This window comes from Nyctibius grandis, chromosome 18 (genome assembly GCF_013368605.1).
Source record: "Nyctibius grandis isolate bNycGra1 chromosome 18, bNycGra1.pri, whole genome shotgun sequence".
In the NCBI taxonomy this organism is placed as follows: domain Eukaryota; kingdom Metazoa; phylum Chordata; class Aves; order Nyctibiiformes; family Nyctibiidae; genus Nyctibius; species Nyctibius grandis.
Window position 1 is genome coordinate 10,346,275 of NC_090675.1, and position 16,655 is coordinate 10,362,929.

Genomic DNA, 16,655 nt, shown 5'->3' on the forward strand with positions numbered 1-16,655 from the left:
GGCCGAGGCCTCAGACATGCAGCACGGCTCAGCGTGGATCTGGGCCTGAGCAAAGAGGATTGATCGGAGCTGGGGGAAAAAAATATAATAAAGCCGTATAAGCTTGTTCTCATCTGCCCCGGCCCCGGGGAAGACAGCCCTTGCCTGTGAGCAGAGGTCTGGTTTAATACCCATCCTCTCGCAGGGTTTAACCCCCCGCACCCGTGTCTGTCCTGTGTGTGCCAGACACCCCTCACAGAGGCCACCGTACAGGTGCCCCCAGTGCCCACCCCGTGCCCCCGTGTCCTCCCCTATCCCCCGAGAGCACCGGGGAGGCGCGAGGAGCCCTCCGTGTGCGGGGAGCTCAGGGCCCCGTCCTGCCGCCTGTCAGGGATGTGCTTGATGTGTGTAAACACGTAATTAACGGTAAGTATATACTTAATTGCTTGTGGCTTTGATTTGCATTCAGGTGCTGCGCTGAAGATGCCTTAGATACAAGCAAACCCGGTCAGTCTGTTACTTTGACGTGCGTAGGAAAGCCTGCGGGGAGGGGGGGCCGGGGAAGCCCCCGGAGCCGGGCCAGAGGCAGCGAGCGCGGGGCTCCACCGGCTGGGAGCGTGTCCCTGCCCGGGGGATGCGCAGCCCCCGCGGTGTGCTGCTGCCGACGGGAACCCCGGGGCGCTGGGTGCGAGGCCCGGGCAGGCCCGGCGCGACCGCTCGGGCCACGGCAGCCCGGGGGAGCTGAGGCGATCCCCGGGGCGGGCCGGGGGCGATCCCCGGGGCAGGCCGAGGAAGAGACGGCGCCGGGCGACCCCCGGGGCGGCCCCGCTTCCCCCCCTCCCGCCCCCGCGGGTCCCGGCGGTGCCGCCGGCGGGCGGGGCGGCACGTGCGGGGCCTCCGCCCGCCGCCGTCCCGCACCCGCGGGCGAAGCCGCCCCCCGCCGCCGCCCCCGCGGCTCCCTCCCTGCGCGGCGGGCGGGCGGGGAGGGGTGAAGGGGAGGGCGGGCGGCGCGGGCGGCCCCCGCGGGCCAGGCCGGGGCGCGGCGAGGCGGCGGCGGCGGCCCTGGACACCTCGCCCGCTCCTCCATCTTCTCTCGCCACAGCTCGCCTCGGCTTCCCCAGCCCGGGACCGGCCCATTGCCAGCCCCGCGGGGGGGGCGGCCGGCCCGCCGCGCCGCCCCGGCCCCGCCGCCCGCCCCGCCGCCACGCCGCGCCGCCCCGGGTCCGCCGCCCGCCCCGAGGCGAGGGGAGCGGCGGGGGCGGCGCCGCGGCGGCCCGGGCCCGCGCCGCCCCGCCGGGCCGCCGCGCCGCCGCCTCCCCCCTCTGGGCCGCAGTGGTGCAGCCCGGAGGTTAGCGGAAGCGGCCGCTCGGCGCTGCCATGTTGAGCCGCCGCCGCCGCCGCCGCTTTGTTGTCGGCTCCATGTAGCTGGGGCCCGGGGGAGGGAGGGGGGGACCGCGCCGCCGGAGCCGCCGCCGCCGCCGCCCGCCCAGGGCCGGGACGCCCCCGCCATGGAGGCCAACTGGACCGCGTTCCTCTTTCAGGTGAGGCCCCGCGGCGGCCGGCGCTGCCCGCGCCCCCCCCCCCCCCCGCCTCCCTCCCCTCAGCGGCCGCGGGCGGGCGGCCGCCCGCCGGGCTCCCCGCTAGGCCGGGGCTGTCACTCAGCGGCGCCGCCCGGCCTCCCGCCCGCCTCCCACCGGCCCGGCCCGCGGCGGCGGCGGGGCCCGGCCCGGCCCGGCCCGCCCGGGGCAGCGCTGAGCCGGCCCCGCGCCGCCGGCAGCTCTTTTCCCTCCTTTCCCTCCTGCACTTTCTCCCCGCCCGCCTCCCCCGGGCCGATCGCGCACGGCGCTGCGCCGCCGCCCCCCGAGCTTGTTCCGTTTATTTTATTTATTTTTTTTTTGTAAAAAGAGGGCAATGTTAGTATTTTATTTTTTTTAAATTTTTTTTCTCTTTCCCCCAAAAAACACGAAATCACTGCTCTTTTTTTGTTTGTTTTTCTCTTCCCCCCGCCAAAAAGAAAAGCAAAAAAAAAAAAACCCAACCCCGGCCTTCCACCGGGCTCTAACAAAACCCCGATGGAACAAACACCGTGTCTGGGAGAATAAATTAATCCCTCTTTAAACAGCCTGACTCAGGGGCTGGGTGACGAGGGAGCTTGTTTTCTTTTAAAATAGGACGCGAGCGGGACGGATTTCTGTAAAAACTGGCGAAATGCTAACGGTAATAGGGAGGAATAGGGACGGTGGAGCGTGCAACCCCTCCCTTTGCCAACTGAGTCACAATTTTCCCCCCTTCTGTCTGCGAAAGACAGACTTACAAACACCACTGTTTATGTAATTCCGAAGACAATCCAGTGTGCAAAAAAAAAAAAAAATTCTCCCCTGGCTTTTGTGAGCCGAGCCCTTTCACGCCAGATTGTTTTCTGATGCGTCCTGCTCTTTTTGAGCTTGGAAACATAAAATGTGTAATTGCAGCAATAGGAAAAAGAAAAAAAAGCCCCGCACATCACCTTTCTCAAGGTAAAATAATCCTCTTTGCACGTTCCCAGCGGCGGTCACTCGCTTACTCACTGTCCTCCTCGGCATTAAACCCAAACCCAACCCGTGACACGAGTTTGAAAACCTGAGTTGAATGAATAAATCCGCCAAGAGCGAGCACCATTCCTTTAGAGAGGAAAAATTATTCCCTTGCAAGTACCGAGGGATGAGTCACTGCTCGGGTGCTCTGTCTCCGAAAACACGCCGGGAATGTTCTGGGGAGCCGGTACCGGGAGCCGGGCGCTGGGTTTTCCGCCTTTTCGTGATGAGTGCGGGCGATGCCACCGCGTTTGGCTGAGGTCCGGCGAATTATTTCTCACTCTAGTGGGCAGTTGTGATTCGCACGTAGGAAACTTCACGCTAAGAAGTTAATCTCCTTAGTTTAGGGCCATCTCCCTCCGAGTTGGGGCTGTTTTATCGCCTTTTCTGCCTCTCAGGGTCACAGCTGAGAGTTTTCGAGGGGAAATTATTCGTAGGCTGGCACTATGGTATTGCAGCAACCTCCGTGAGAAACGCCAAGTAGTACTTTCGAGTACGTGTCCAGCTTCTTGCTGCTCGTCTTTATTTTTTTTTGGAGAGTGTTGTATTTTGAAATAGCGATGTCACACGCTGATTTAGGAGTAGGCTTTGCTGCTTTTAATTAAGGAGTCTCCTAACGTACTTCGCTATGTGCAACTTGGAAGCATCTTCATGAAACCGTGACGTGGAAACTTTCCTCTTGATTTCCCCCCTCCCAAATAATAAAGCTCTAAGACCTCATAATAAATGCTGAATATTCTTTCTTGAGTCATTTTGTTAAACCCAACGATTTAGGGTGCTGGAGCATCCTAATGCACCCAGCAGAAAGCGCTGCTCAGATACTCCTGATGTGACTTTAGTTTTCCTTCTTCCCATTCGCATGTCAGCAAGGGTCCAACTGATTAGTTAAAACTCGTAACAAAAAGTGGATTTAAAAGCCCCTCCTGGCCCCCCTCCCCGGTATCACTTAAATAACAAACGCAAATGACTGAATATACACGGTCATTCTTCAGGGGGGAGTGTTACAAGTGTGTGTTTCAGCTATGACAGGATTTCTAAGGGGCAGTTTAATACACAGTGGGTAAAGTTGTAATTTGTAGCAGAATGTGTTCAGAGGAGGTTGCAGTGTCTCAGTTCCAGCCTTGCTAGCCATGGGGTGTGCGACCGTAAATCACTCTGTGCAAATAAAGTTGGTTGATGGTGTTTAGGTGGCGTTTTGATGAACTGTATCTTTTTAAAGAAGCGATTGTGAGACTGAATGAGCAGCTCTTGTTTGGGTATTATTAGCCCCTGAAATGCGTATTTTGAAAACCACTTTTAGTATCTGCTTGGAAAGTGAAAGTTGTATCTGTTCATGTGAGGAGGAATCATCCATCAGAGTGTTCAAGATATGACTCATGCTAATTTGTTGCTCTCACATTAAGGCTGGAGCGCAAAAATATTTTAGCCTCTGGCACTGGAAGTTCACGATGCCACATCCTACCACTCCGGGTCACGAATTACAGCTTTTTTTGTTTACTGCCCCCCAGGAAAGAAAAAATTAGTGATAGAACGAGGGTATTTTGCACGAGAGCCTGTCCCAGACGGTCAAAATATCGCAAAAATGTTGACTTGACATTAATGCCGGGTCAAGTAGAACCGTGGTCTGTGCCTGAATAAAAGCGACTCGCGAGAGGCGTGCAGCAGGTGCCGTCTTCCCTTCTCGAACAGCCAGTTAAAAAAAAACACGGCCTGATCCTTTTTTAAAAGGCTTTAATGCCGGCAGCCCTTGGAAAGTGAGGAACACCGCTTGTTGCACGGAGGGGTGGTGAGAAAGACAGTGCTGCTAATAACGCGGGCTATCTGGGAACCGAGATAAGCAGCCTTACATAAGCGGCGGCTTCGTAGCCTGGAGCCTTATGAATATACATTGTTTTATGTCCCCCGTCTCTGTGGGTTCCGTAGGAATAAGTGCATCATTACCTTGAAGTGCTGACCATTCTGTAAGGCTTAAAAATATCCATAAACTGCATAAGTTTGAACCTTGTCCAAAGGATTTGGGCTCTCTATTATCCGATCTGCTCGCTCTGCCTTTGAAACTGTATCTCTGGAGCTATCCTTAGGTGCTCTTAAGTGTCTTCTGATGCAGTTTAACAACATTGTTTAATGCTTATTTAAAGTTGGCTGTAAAACATTGCAGAGTTTTTTTCAAAGTAAAATTGTATTTAAGTACACAACTTGCTTAATAATGTACTTTCAAGGTGTATTGTACATACTCTATTCTTATGCAATGTAGATACCTCAATTGCTTTTTAAAACCACGGAAAATAAATGGTTGCAAATCCACAATTGTCACTGAAGTCAGGCAAAAGTTTAACGGAGAGGCTGGAGCTTGTGCCGTGCCCTGATTTAGCAGCGTAGCCTCCAGGAGAGTTCAGCGTTCGACTCTTCAGCAATCCCTTCTGCAGCCCAGCCCCTTCGGCTGTTGTTTGAGGTGGCTGCTGTGGCCAGGCGCGGGGTGGTAACGCTCACCCTACCTGTTGCATCCCGAGCTTCGGCACGGATGGGATTAAAATGCAGATAAAAACGGACGGGCTGGCCTGGCTCCTAACGATTCCCGCAAGTTTTGTCTCCTGTTATCATACCGAATCCGGGCTTTCTCCTGTGAGTGGTTTTCCTGTCAGATAGGCTTTGGAGTGTTAGGGAGCATGTACCCACACCCACGTGGGTTGGTGTTTGTATCCACCGGTGGCTGTTCTCCAAAGATCACCGGCATCGCGCTCCTGAAAAGTGAGTGGCTGAAGTGCTGCGGGGCTGGTGCGGTGGCAGGAGGAGGCAGGACCCCCCCTGCAGCCGAGGGAGAGTTGCACCAGGGCGGCTGCAGTCGCTGCTGCGATCGGGAGAGGCAAAGCGGCTGGCGCTCGGATGCGACTAAGGAGAAGTCCCAAAGTGGGCTTCTAGAAATGCTGACTTCTCCAAAGGACGCGATGAAACGGATTCACGTAGGAAGAGTATTGGCCTGAGTGCATTTCATAAAGCTGTCCATCCTCAGCCAGCGTAAAAGTAGACAAGTTGGGGGTTGCAAGCCAGCACAGCATTTTATTCAGCTCTCACAGCCTCCAGTCTTGCTATTTTGTGAAGGAAACTGTAGGGAAGAAGTCCTGGAAGGCTGCAGTGCTGATCTAATGGGAATGCAAGTTTCCCTGAACTCAGCTTCAGACCTGGCGTGCTGCGTTAATGACGAGACTGATGTAAAACTGGTCTGAGGCACATCTTGAATACAGATGCGCTTCAACTGGCTTAAGGTGCTAGAATGATTTATTTTAATGCTCCATTAGGCTGAATTGGTCTGTGTGGTTTCTAAACCACTTTGAATTTGTATCTGCTAGGGTTTCGTCCCAGTCTGGCTGGATGAGTTTTAATAACAGTGTTTTCTGCCTTAGAATAAACAACGCCTGGTACAAGCATGGTGTAGAGCAGCCCACAGCAGCGCAGGCTGCAGCTCGGCTGAGCGGTGCTTGCTGCAGCACGCTCTTGGGGGGGTTCCCCTCTGTCTCTTCCCTTTAGCTTCTCCCACTGATGCTGTAGGTCAGAGGCAGTTGGTATCAGCTGCTTTGAAACAGCTTTGAGGACTTTTTTCTCCGCTCGTGCCCTTCGTGTTCTCCAGCATCTCTAGATGTCTACCAGGGCTTATTGATTAGCTCCTCTTCCTATCACAAAGTAGCTGCTGACGGAGAGAAAAAGAACATATCGCTACTCTTATTAGTTTCCAGACGCAAAGAGCACAGTGGTCAGTGTGTAAATGCAGCGGGATCCTGCTAAATATAGAAATGTGGCTTTCGACAGCTCTCGATTCGAGTTGCTTTGGTTTCAGTGCTAACACGCTGGTATGAACGCGCTGTTTGAATAAGACACCTTATCGCATCCTGGCTCTCTGGGGCTGCAGTTCAGTTCTCAGCGTGCACTAAGCTTGGCTTAAAGGTGGGGCGTTGTTTTGCAACTCCCGTCAGTACATTCATACGCTCCAAAGATAGTCCCAAGGTGGCATCTGATATGATCGTTAGCAAAACACGTTATCTGTTATGTAAAGATCAAACGCTGTGTTAGTGAAAGATCTGACAAGCACCGAGTTGTTTTCCATAAGAAGTGTTGCCCTCCGGAAACTTAATAATTATTTGATTGTTGTGATGTGTGCCTTCCTACACTTACCACAGAATCTGCACAGCGAATGCATTTAGAGCGCGAGCGGTTTATCCCGTCCAAAAACACAATTATGTAACCTTTCCCAGTTGTTACCTCAATGGCTTTTGGTCTAGAATGTGCTTTCCTGTAGCTTGTAACTGTTCTCACCGTGTCAGAGTGAGCACCCATCAATAGAATTTAAGTGTGAATGTTTGGTTTTAGGCACACGAAGCCTCACATCACCAACAGCAGGCGGCACAGAACAGTTTGTTGCCTCTCCTGAGCTCTGCTGTTGAGCCACCCGATCAGAAGCCGATTCTGCCCTTACCAATAACGCAGAAACCTCAGCCTGCACCAGAAACATTAAAGGATGCTATTGTTGGGATTAAAAAGGAAAAACCTAAAACCTCCTTTGTGTGCACTTACTGCAGCAAAGCTTTCAGGGACAGCTACCATTTGAGGCGTCACGAGTCCTGCCACACAGGGATAAAGTTAGTGTCACGGCCAAAGAAAACTCCCACCACAATGGTGCCCCTTATCTCCACCATCGCTGGTGACAACAGCCGAAGTTCATTGGTTTCGACTATCGCAGGCATCCTGTCCACAGTCACTACGTCTTCCTCCGCCACCAACCCCAGCAGTAGTGCCGGCGCAACGGCCATGGCAGTGACTCAGACCGTGAAGAAGCCCAGCAAGCCCGTTAAGAAGAACCACGCTTGTGAGATGTGCGGAAAGGCCTTCAGGGATGTCTACCACCTCAACCGGCACAAGCTGTCCCACTCAGATGAAAAACCCTTTGAATGTCCCATTTGCAATCAGCGCTTCAAGAGAAAGGATCGCATGACCTACCACGTGAGGTCTCACGAAGGTGGCATCACGAAACCATACACCTGTGGTGTTTGTGGAAAAGGCTTCTCGAGGTACCATGTAGAAAATCCCAGGCGAGCTCAAGTATTGGCTTTTCATAACCAAGAAGGGTTAAGCTATCATAGCGAGGGGCTAGGAGAACCAGCCATCTTAGAAGATTGGTGAGGGGATAAAGAGCCTTGTTTCTCTCTAGGGTGCGGGTTGGCAGTGGCCAAAAGTGGTCGCTCTTTTATGGGAATGTTTTGAAATGATTTCGCGACCTCATCCAGGTCCCACAGGACACGTGTCTGTGTCACTGGAGGTGACTATGGAGCCCCTTTACCAGCCTTTGCGAAGGTCAATGACCGAACGGGGCAGACTGTCTCCTTGTCTCGGGGCGAGGTTGAGGCGTACTGACAGAGCATTGTGGGGGAGCTTGCATTGCTGCTGGCTGTATTTGTATCTGTGCTTGCAACAGAGAAAGCTTCAACCTTTAGAGCTGTTGATCTGTCACCTTTACACACGGTACGACCAAACGTACCATTTTCAGGTGTGTAAGAAAAACACGGTTAAGTTTTAAACCACAGGCTGGGTCTCAGCGTAACTGTGTGTTACTCTAGTGGAAAGCCACTGCGTAGGCACGGGGAACGTGTTTATTCTGGCTGTGCAGAGGGATGTGGGCTGCGAGGGGTCACCAGCGCAGTGCTCTGCGCCGCTGGCCGAGGTGTTGTTCCTATGTATTTGTAACAGTATGCATTTTCTTCTCTGTCCCTCTCTTTTTTGCAGGCCCGATCATTTAAGCTGTCACGTTAAACATGTTCACTCAACAGAGAGACCCTTCAAATGCCAAGTAAGGGCTGAAATGGTTTATTAAGAACAATACGTTAGTGAATCGTTAGAATCTCAGGTGAATAATCTTTCCAGGAATGTATTTACTCCTGGACTTTTCTTTGAAAAGCAAGTTTAGGAATAAAGTCGCATCCACCTTACTGTAGTTCTGATGTAAGTGTAGGGGCAGTTTAAAAGGATGCTCTGCCTACTGTTTTAGGGAGATCAGAGGCTTTTTGCTTTCCTGGAGAACAACGTAGGTGCTCTGGTTTATGATATACTTGACTTAGTAGTAGGATTGTAACAGCGTCCTCAGCTCAGCGCTGATTACTGGAGTAAGGTGTGCAATGTGTTCCTCGGCATGTTTAAATTAAATATGTTTCTCAGTATATCTGTTTAAAATGGACTGGAATAGTTGATTCCGGATCCGTTATTTTGCTGGAAGGTGAAAGCAAGTTGTCGTAAGTTGGTGACTGAGTATGAGACAAATAATTTGACTGCCCTTGAACAATTAACTGTTCTGCTTGGAATATCCGCGCTCGTTCCAACCTGTGTTTTAGTGACTCATCATATTAAATAAAAGTCTTGTGCAAAAAGAATAGCATCAGGAAAAGGCTTTGTTTCCTTGTTCTGATTTGGATGGGAACAGGAGTAATTGAGCAATATAAGATATCAGGTTCGTATTTGTACAGTAAAATTGTATCAAAAACCAACTTTGCCTGCTCTAGGCTTTATTAATAAGCTACCTTGTGCTTAGGGAAGGCAACCTGCTATTTTAAGAAAGTTCAAGCAGTATAGAGTATGATCTTTGTCCTGATTGTCTCAGAAGTCAGCTTCTATTTTCAGTCTCTGTTTAGCAGTTTGATTTTAGTTTCTCTATAAATACAGGTAAAACTTAAGGAAGGTTGTCAGTGTGCTTGGGATACTGTTTGCACCCACGAGGTCAAATAGGCTTACAGTGGGCATGTAATTCATACTGTACTGATGCTGTCTGCTCTTCAAGTGTAACTGTTGTCCCTCATCTAGACGTGCACTGCTGCCTTTGCCACCAAAGACAGACTGCGGACACACATGGTGCGCCATGAAGGAAAGGTATCGTGTAATATCTGTGGTAAACTTCTGAGTGCAGCATATATCACCAGCCACTTAAAGACACACGGGCAGAGCCAAAGTATCAACTGTAATACCTGTAAACAAGGCATCAATAAAAGTAGGTGATCGTTTTAAAAACATTTCTAATAACAATGTGTTTGCAAAGGGAATTGCCTTTGATTACGTTAACATGCCAAAACATACCCAGCAGTCTGGGTATTCACACCTATTAAAAATAGGTGTTTGATAACAGGATCTTCTTCAGCTCAAGAATTGGCATATGTGAAATTGGTTTGCTGCTAGACTATGTTCTTAGCCCTTAGGAATGCCCTGCAGTTTGTGAGAATAACCCATCTCTTGAAGAAGAGAGTTCCCAAGTTTTCTCAGCTTCATAGTGCAATGCTACTTCCTGAACTGCACTGGCCTAAAAGTCCAACAGATAATTCTGGAGATGTTAGAATATTTAAGGACTGCTAAGGTCTGCAAAGTTTCAGGTTTGAAGCCTCATCTAAAGCTCATCAAAATTAGGAGGAAGATTTCTCTGCTTTCTCTGAGCTTGACCCTGGGGCTCAATGCTTCCTCCCTCTGGCAGCAGCTGACAAGAAAAGCCCTGATATGTTTTGGGCATTGATGGCATTTGGCTGGTGTTGTGCAGGAGTCCAAATGAGGTGTTTGTAATTAGTCTTAAACTCTGTAGAACTGCTGAAGCCTGAACCTGGGAGTGCCTAGTAAGCAAACAAAGACTTGACTTTCAAACCTTCTCTATTAAAATCCCTGTAACTTAAGTTAACCTACATGGTTAGTGATATAAGATGGGTTGTCAGAGGAGTCAAGAGGGAGAAGGAATGTCTTTGGAAACTTTGTCCTTAAAGCCTTTTAAACAGTATTAATTTACATCATCTTTGCAGTTCCTGTTACTCCTGGATAATTTGAAGGTACAGGGAATGTCTAAAATGCCTGATTGTTGAGCTTAAAACGAAATTGGGATGTGAAGTATTTTTCAAGGTATAGGGTTACAGCTCTGGCTTCCCAAGGCAGTTTGGTGGTGCTTGGCCAGTTCACGTGAGGCATTTACAGCAGTTTTTAGAGGTGGAAATGATGAGCTGTAATGTGGCCAGAGTAGTAATGTGCTGTGATGTAAAGGTAAACTGAAAATTTTAAGTCATACTTGTAATAAAAAGTAAAAAGGTTGTTGGTTTTTTAAACTGGAGCTAAAGTTTAGAACAAGTGGAATCCGCTAACCAGCTTCAATTCTAGAGACTTGTCTTTTATTTCATTCTTCCTAAAATACAAACAAAATAATCAGAAAGGAAGGTCATTTTGGGCAGTGAAAGCAGACGTTCCTGACCTACATTTTGGTTTTTAGATCTTGGAAAAGTAGTTTTCTAAAACATAGAATTAATTATATGGTTTAAAACACCTCTGTGATTTTTGCTCTTGGAATCCTGCGAGATTCCACATGCTCTTTACGGGAGAAGCCTTTGTCATCTCAGCAGAAAACAGTAACTTTTCAAGGTGAATTTGTGTTCTTACTTAATTGGCATAGCATGCATGAGCGAAGAGAGCAGCAATCAGAAGCAGCAACAGCAGCAGCAACAGCAGCAGCAACAACAGCAGCAGCAGCAACAGCAACAACAACAGCAACAACAACAACAACAGCAGCAGCAACAGCAGCAGCAGCAGCAACATGTAACAAGTTGGCCTGGAAAGCAGGTAGAGACCCTGAGGTTATGGGAAGAGGCCGTCAAAGCAAGGAAGAAAGGTAAAACAAAACAGTATTTTTGGTCTTGGTTTTATAAGATACTGGAGTTTACAGTTATACAGGGAGTTTAAGATGTCAGAAGAGGATGGCTTGCATGAAAATTTCGTTCTCGATGTTAGAAGTAATAGCTAAAAACTAGCAGGAGGATAACATGACCCAAATTAGGCTGTTGCAAATGAACTCCTTATTCCTTGCTTCCCTTTGCTTTCTGTGCTTGAATGTGTTCGTAGCAGTCATCAGTTATAAAGGGATGCTTGTCTCTGCTCCAAGGCAAGGGTGTGCTTTTTTGACTTGCATGTGGTTTTTAGCTGTGTTTATGCATATTTACTAGTTGTTAACTTGTGTGCATGTATATATGTATGTATATACACACACACCCCCCCCACCCTCTCGTTGCATCATCAGTTTGCATGTGGGTGCTTTCTGTGTCCCTTTCATCTTTTCTTTCCCAGTTTATTCCATGTGCTTTATCATCATGTAACTGTCTTTGCATAAAGTTTTCTAGAACTCATAGAACTTCCTCTTCTATCTCTTTCATTTTTTTTTTCATTACAGAATTAACTAATAAGTGATTGTGCTTTTCATTATTGCTAGCGCTCAGCTTACATATACCTATGCTACTGTAATTGAAGTTGAATAGCTTCCTGTTGTTGGTCAATATGTCAGTTTTCTAAATAATAGATTGCTTTAATTTAGTGTCGTTAGGAGTGTAGTAGTTCCTGCTAGCTTATTCTTTTCAAAACAGTTTGATTTCTAATGCCTATCGTGACTCTCATGGATTACATGTTTTAGGAGAAATTCTTAGTGACCACTTACTGGTTTTCACTAGCTGTTTTAGAAATAAATGTTTTTGACTCACCTTTTTTTTCTCTTTTCTCCTAAACTTCCTTTCAGTTTCTTCACTCTCTTTCTTTTCTAGGGCTTGTGTGTGTATTAGGCTGGTAGCTCCTTTCGCCTTGATTGTTATTCCAATTGAATTGAATTCTGTGATCAGACAGGATAGAAATAGCTTATTCCTGTTAAAATGTAGTGATAACAGAAATATTAAATATCATCAGGCCACTAAATGGATAAAGCAAATGGGTGTCAGATTTAGAAAATCTTTGAGAATTTTTTTTCCTGCTTCTTCCCTCCTATGTCTTGTTCCCTCTTCCTGTCCGTCCTTATTGAGATTATTGAATATGCTTTAACAGAAACAGTGGTTTTGGACAGAATGGTGGGTGAGGGAGGTGGGTGGGCAGAGGTGGTGTCAGACTGATGATATTAGTTTAACTTAATTGGGGAAGGGGCATGGGTGGGAAGGTGAAGCTAGAGCAGTCAGTGCCATGCCTACGCGCTACTCTTTCCACGCTGGTTCTCCTGTGCTAGTGCTGCCCATTGCGTTGGCTTTACAACACTAGGTGGGATTTTTTTTAGTCTAATACTATTTATTTTCACTTTTTTTTTTTTTTTTTTTTTACTCTTTCCCTTCCTTTCCACCCCTCCTAGATATGGACTTTGAAGAACCAACAGTAACCCTTGAATGGGGCTAATGTTGCTTTCAAAGTTAACTCTGTCTTGGTACATTTGTATTGCCCGAGTGGCAAGAGTGGACTCTTTGCTCCTGGCTTACCTCCTGAAACGTGGGTGTAGACTGAGCTTGGTGTCCTACCCTACAAATGTGGAATAAGACACGACTTAGAAGTGCCATAACGTTGATCTAGACTATATTTTTGTCGGTTTCTCTAGCAGCCATCCCTTCCCTTTACCCATGTCCACCGCCCTGCTTCACTTTGTGGAGCCTTCTAGGCTGGGTAGCCGGCAGGTGGTGCTGATGGATGCCCAGGGATGCCCCCGCCGTCCCCGACCGCCTCTGCCCGCTCCCCCAGTGCCCAGCCCTGCTCGAGCCCCCCGGCAGCAGGGCCGGGCACTGGCCTCTTGCCTCTTCCTTGTTCGGCACCTAAGTCCTGCTTACTGCAAAACAAAGTAAAAACACCCAAAACACACAGCCCAAAAAACAAAGCGACTTGGTGTGGAGCTGTAGCTTGTGTGAGAGCTGAGGAGATAGTGGGGGTGAAAGATGTACTGAGTGGGGAGCCTTGAAAATCGCTAAGTAGAAGTACTGTGATCAGCGGAGCAATTTAGTAGCAATAATTAAGACTGAAATAAGCAGGTGAATATTGAAACGAGCTTTGCTTATCAGTCCCTAATAATGACTTTTTAAAACCTTCACAGAATGTCAGTTCACCTTTGAGAAGGCTATAGAGTACGTACCATTCGGTATGTACACTCTCTCCTCTATTTATAATGTTCCTCTTGGGAGGATTTTTTTGATTGTACAATACTGTGTTTATGAACATCCAAACCCTCTTTATAAGACAACCTCACTTGACTTCTCAGGAAAAAAAATATTGAATTGAAATGAACTGCATGAGAGTTTGTATTTCTTGTGGGCTATAGAATGTTAACAGTTTTAACTTACTAATAATTCGTAAAGAAAATTATTCCAGAATTTGTACCTGTTCTTGTTTGGTTTTTGGTTTTGTTTTGTATTTTTTTCTTTTTAAATCTTGTCCATGGTTTTTTATGTGTTAAAAACTTTTTGTCTTTTTATGTCTCATTTTTAGAAGCTGCTAACTTGTGCCAAACCTCCACTGCTGCTACTACGCCTGTGACTCTTACTACTCCATTCAATATAACGTCCTCTGTGGCTTCTGGGACTATCACAAACCCAGTCACAGTGGCAGCTGCAATGAGCATGAGAAGTCCAGTAAATGTATCAAGTGCAGTTAATATATCCAGTCCGATGAACTTAGGGCATCCTGTAACTATAACGAGTCCATTATCCATGACATCTCCATTAACGCTCACCACACCGGTCAATTTACCTACCCCAGTAACCGCTCCAGTGAATATAGCCCATCCAGTCACTATCACCTCTCCCATGAACCTCCCCACGCCCATGACGTTAGCTGGTCCCTTAAATATAGCAATGAGACCAGTCGAGAGCATGCCTTTCCTGCCCCAGGCCTTGCCCACGTCTCCTCCCTGGTAAAGAATTTCTAAACAGTATTAAGAAGGATTAAAATGGAATCCTTACCAGCAGTTCTTTTTTGGGTTTTGTTTGGTTGGGTTTTTTTTTCCCTGTTGGGTTTTTTTGTTTTGTTTTGTTGTTTTGTTTTAGTTAATAACGAATTCAGACTGAGACACTGGGGCAACACGTACCATCAGAGACCATAGTAGCATCTTCCCCTGTTGATTTGGCTCATATGGTTCAAACTTGAGTTTCACTGGAGCACTTCATTTAAAGTAAGTTTTACCTTTTAGCTGACTGATGCTGAATTAGAGCAGATACTTATTTGACAGAGTTGTTTTTTAAAAAAAAAAAAAAATAATTAAAAAAGTTTTATGTTTTATCCCCCAAATTATAACTTAGAGAATTATTTTAATCTAAACACTAGCAAAGACCCCTCTGTATCGTTAACAGGGTGGATGGCTAATTTTAACTTGCCGGTCGTTAAGTCCACTGTTTCTGAGCTAGTGTAGAACCTTTGTCTGTGTTGATGTTTTTTTTTTATGAGTAAATGCATTGCAATGTTGTCATTTTAAAAAAAAAAAATGCATTTTGGAGAAAATATGCATTTTACCTTTGGGAATATGATAATTTCAGGCAGCATTCCCTATGGGAAAGGTGATACCAGCTCTGATATGCAAAGCATATGATAACTTATCATTCTAACTTCAACATATAATAGGGATTGTGACCTGATATTTGGAGATGTAAATATTACCCAACATATTACCCTAAGGGAATATAGCATTGTAGTCAACATTTTTTTAAAAAAAACTGTTACTGTTTGGTGAGAAACAGCCATGGCTGACAGAAGAGGAGTCGAAATGTATGTAAACATGGTCTCTGAACAGTCAGACCCCTATGGGACTCTTATCTAGGAGCAAAAGGAGTGCTTTGAAACTTAAGAAATGTTGCTTTAAGCTGGAAGATTCTGGAGGCACTGGGTGTGATTTTTATGCCCTCTGCCTGCCCATCAGAGCCTGCTGGTGTTACAGCAGGGGACAGACGTGTTAGTTGTTCACTAGAAGTTTTGTCTTATATTAAATTGTATACAGTTTTTATTCTAACCACTAACTAGGTAGGATGCCCCTCCAGGACAAGCAGAGAGCGTCTTTTAATTTCTCCCCTATTTCTTAATCAAGTGTTGTGCAAATTTGTTCAACTTTGTAAATATTTGCAAACATCATCATTTTTACGTTACTCTTCTATTGTGTTAACACATTTCTATCGATTTGTGGGCGTTGTGGGCTGATGGTTTGAACTATCCAGCCCAGAACTTCTCCACAAATGGTCACACATGTTTAAGCTACATGTGCTTTTTATTTCTTAACCTGTTTATCTGTACATAAAGTAGAAAGCAAAACCTAGGGAAACAGATATACTTTTTAGACTATCATGTCACATATTCACATTTTTAAAACTTTGTTTAAAAAAAAAAAAAAACCACCCTAAACCCAAGGCTCTACATTAAAAAAAAAAAAAAAAAAAGGCAAAAAAATAAAATTACAGTTGAGATGTTTTTATCTTAATGAAGTTGAAAGCTATGGAGATTAGCGTGTGCGCATTTTCACAGAGTGCTAGCAGGACTGACTAGTCAAAACGTACTGCTTCCGTTCCCACCCTGCCGTGTCAGTGCAAGCAGTGATTGCCAGGCTGCTGGCTCAGGTGACAGGTATCTGTATCATTACGTGAAACTGTTCTAGGGGCTTGGACTACATAGTAAAACAAAAACAAACAAACAAAAAAAAATAGAGCTTAGTGTAAAATAATTTTATAAATGATCTTTTGTACTTTAGGACATCAAATTGTACAACTTTTGTATATATAAAAGCTTAGGAACTTTCTGTTTAGCAGAAAGGAAACACATTCCTACACTTTTAATGTATATGTTTGTTATAATGTCCATGTAAACATATGCCCTATGTTTGTGCCTTTTAATTAGTTTGTCTCAATAAACAAAAATGTAGAGAAGAATATGTAGCTATGACTTTGTTACCACTGTTCTTACTCCAGGTGTGTAGAGGTCTTTGTTTTTTGCACTGTGTAGAGCATTGCGTGCAGGCAGCTGCATGGCTGAGGCTGATCCGGCCGGGACGAGGCATGAGGCGAATGCAGCCCAGAGCAGAACTCCTCCCTCCCGTAGCGTAGAGCAGCCCGCGCTGCTGGGGCCCTGCATGTTGGGATGTGTAGTTTCCAAGCCATCTCTGTTACCCGTGGCAATGACACCAGCTTGCACCAGTTTAACATAGTAAGTGTAGCGTTGCGGGTCTGGGTGAGTTGCAGAGATGACCCTTAGATGAAGTTTGGGTGTCCCTGAGCTTAAAAAAACCAAAAGCATTAAAAGCCAATATGAAAATCTGTACTAGAAGTGGTTATCTATGGA

General features: G+C 46.8%; 1 protein-coding gene across 3 annotated transcripts; it reads left to right on the forward strand.

Moving 5' to 3' along the window:
- The first annotated feature begins 1,364 nt into the window (after positions 1-1,364).
- On the forward strand, positions 1,365-16,246 carry VEZF1 (vascular endothelial zinc finger 1). Of its 3 annotated transcripts, none has more exons than XM_068415711.1 (7): positions 1,365-1,520; positions 6,915-7,720; positions 8,325-8,388; positions 9,393-9,576; positions 11,005-11,220; positions 13,435-13,479; positions 13,827-16,246. In XM_068415711.1, the coding sequence occupies exons 1-7, from the start codon at positions 1,488-1,490 to the stop codon at positions 14,252-14,254; spliced, it is 1,776 nt and encodes a 591-aa protein (XP_068271812.1). In that variant the 5' UTR covers positions 1,365-1,487; the 3' UTR covers positions 14,255-16,246. The 3 variants fall into 3 exon arrangements, with proteins under 3 accessions (XP_068271812.1, XP_068271813.1, XP_068271814.1); XM_068415712.1 differs by having other exon boundaries at positions 6,915-7,612; XM_068415713.1 differs by lacking the exon at positions 13,435-13,479 and having other exon boundaries at positions 6,915-7,612.
- Positions 16,247-16,655: the final 409 nt, after the last annotated feature.

Coding starts and splice junctions, on each gene's coding strand:
- VEZF1 (XM_068415711.1), top strand. CDS start 1,488: ATGGAGGCCAACTGGACCGCGTTCCTCTTTCAG. Junction 1,521..6,914: donor GGACCGCGTTCCTCTTTCAG/GTGAGGCCCCGC, acceptor GTTTGGTTTTAG/GCACACGAAGCCTCACATCA. Junction 7,721..8,324: donor CCAGCCATCTTAGAAGATTG/GTGAGGGGATAA, acceptor TCTTTTTTGCAG/GCCCGATCATTTAAGCTGTC.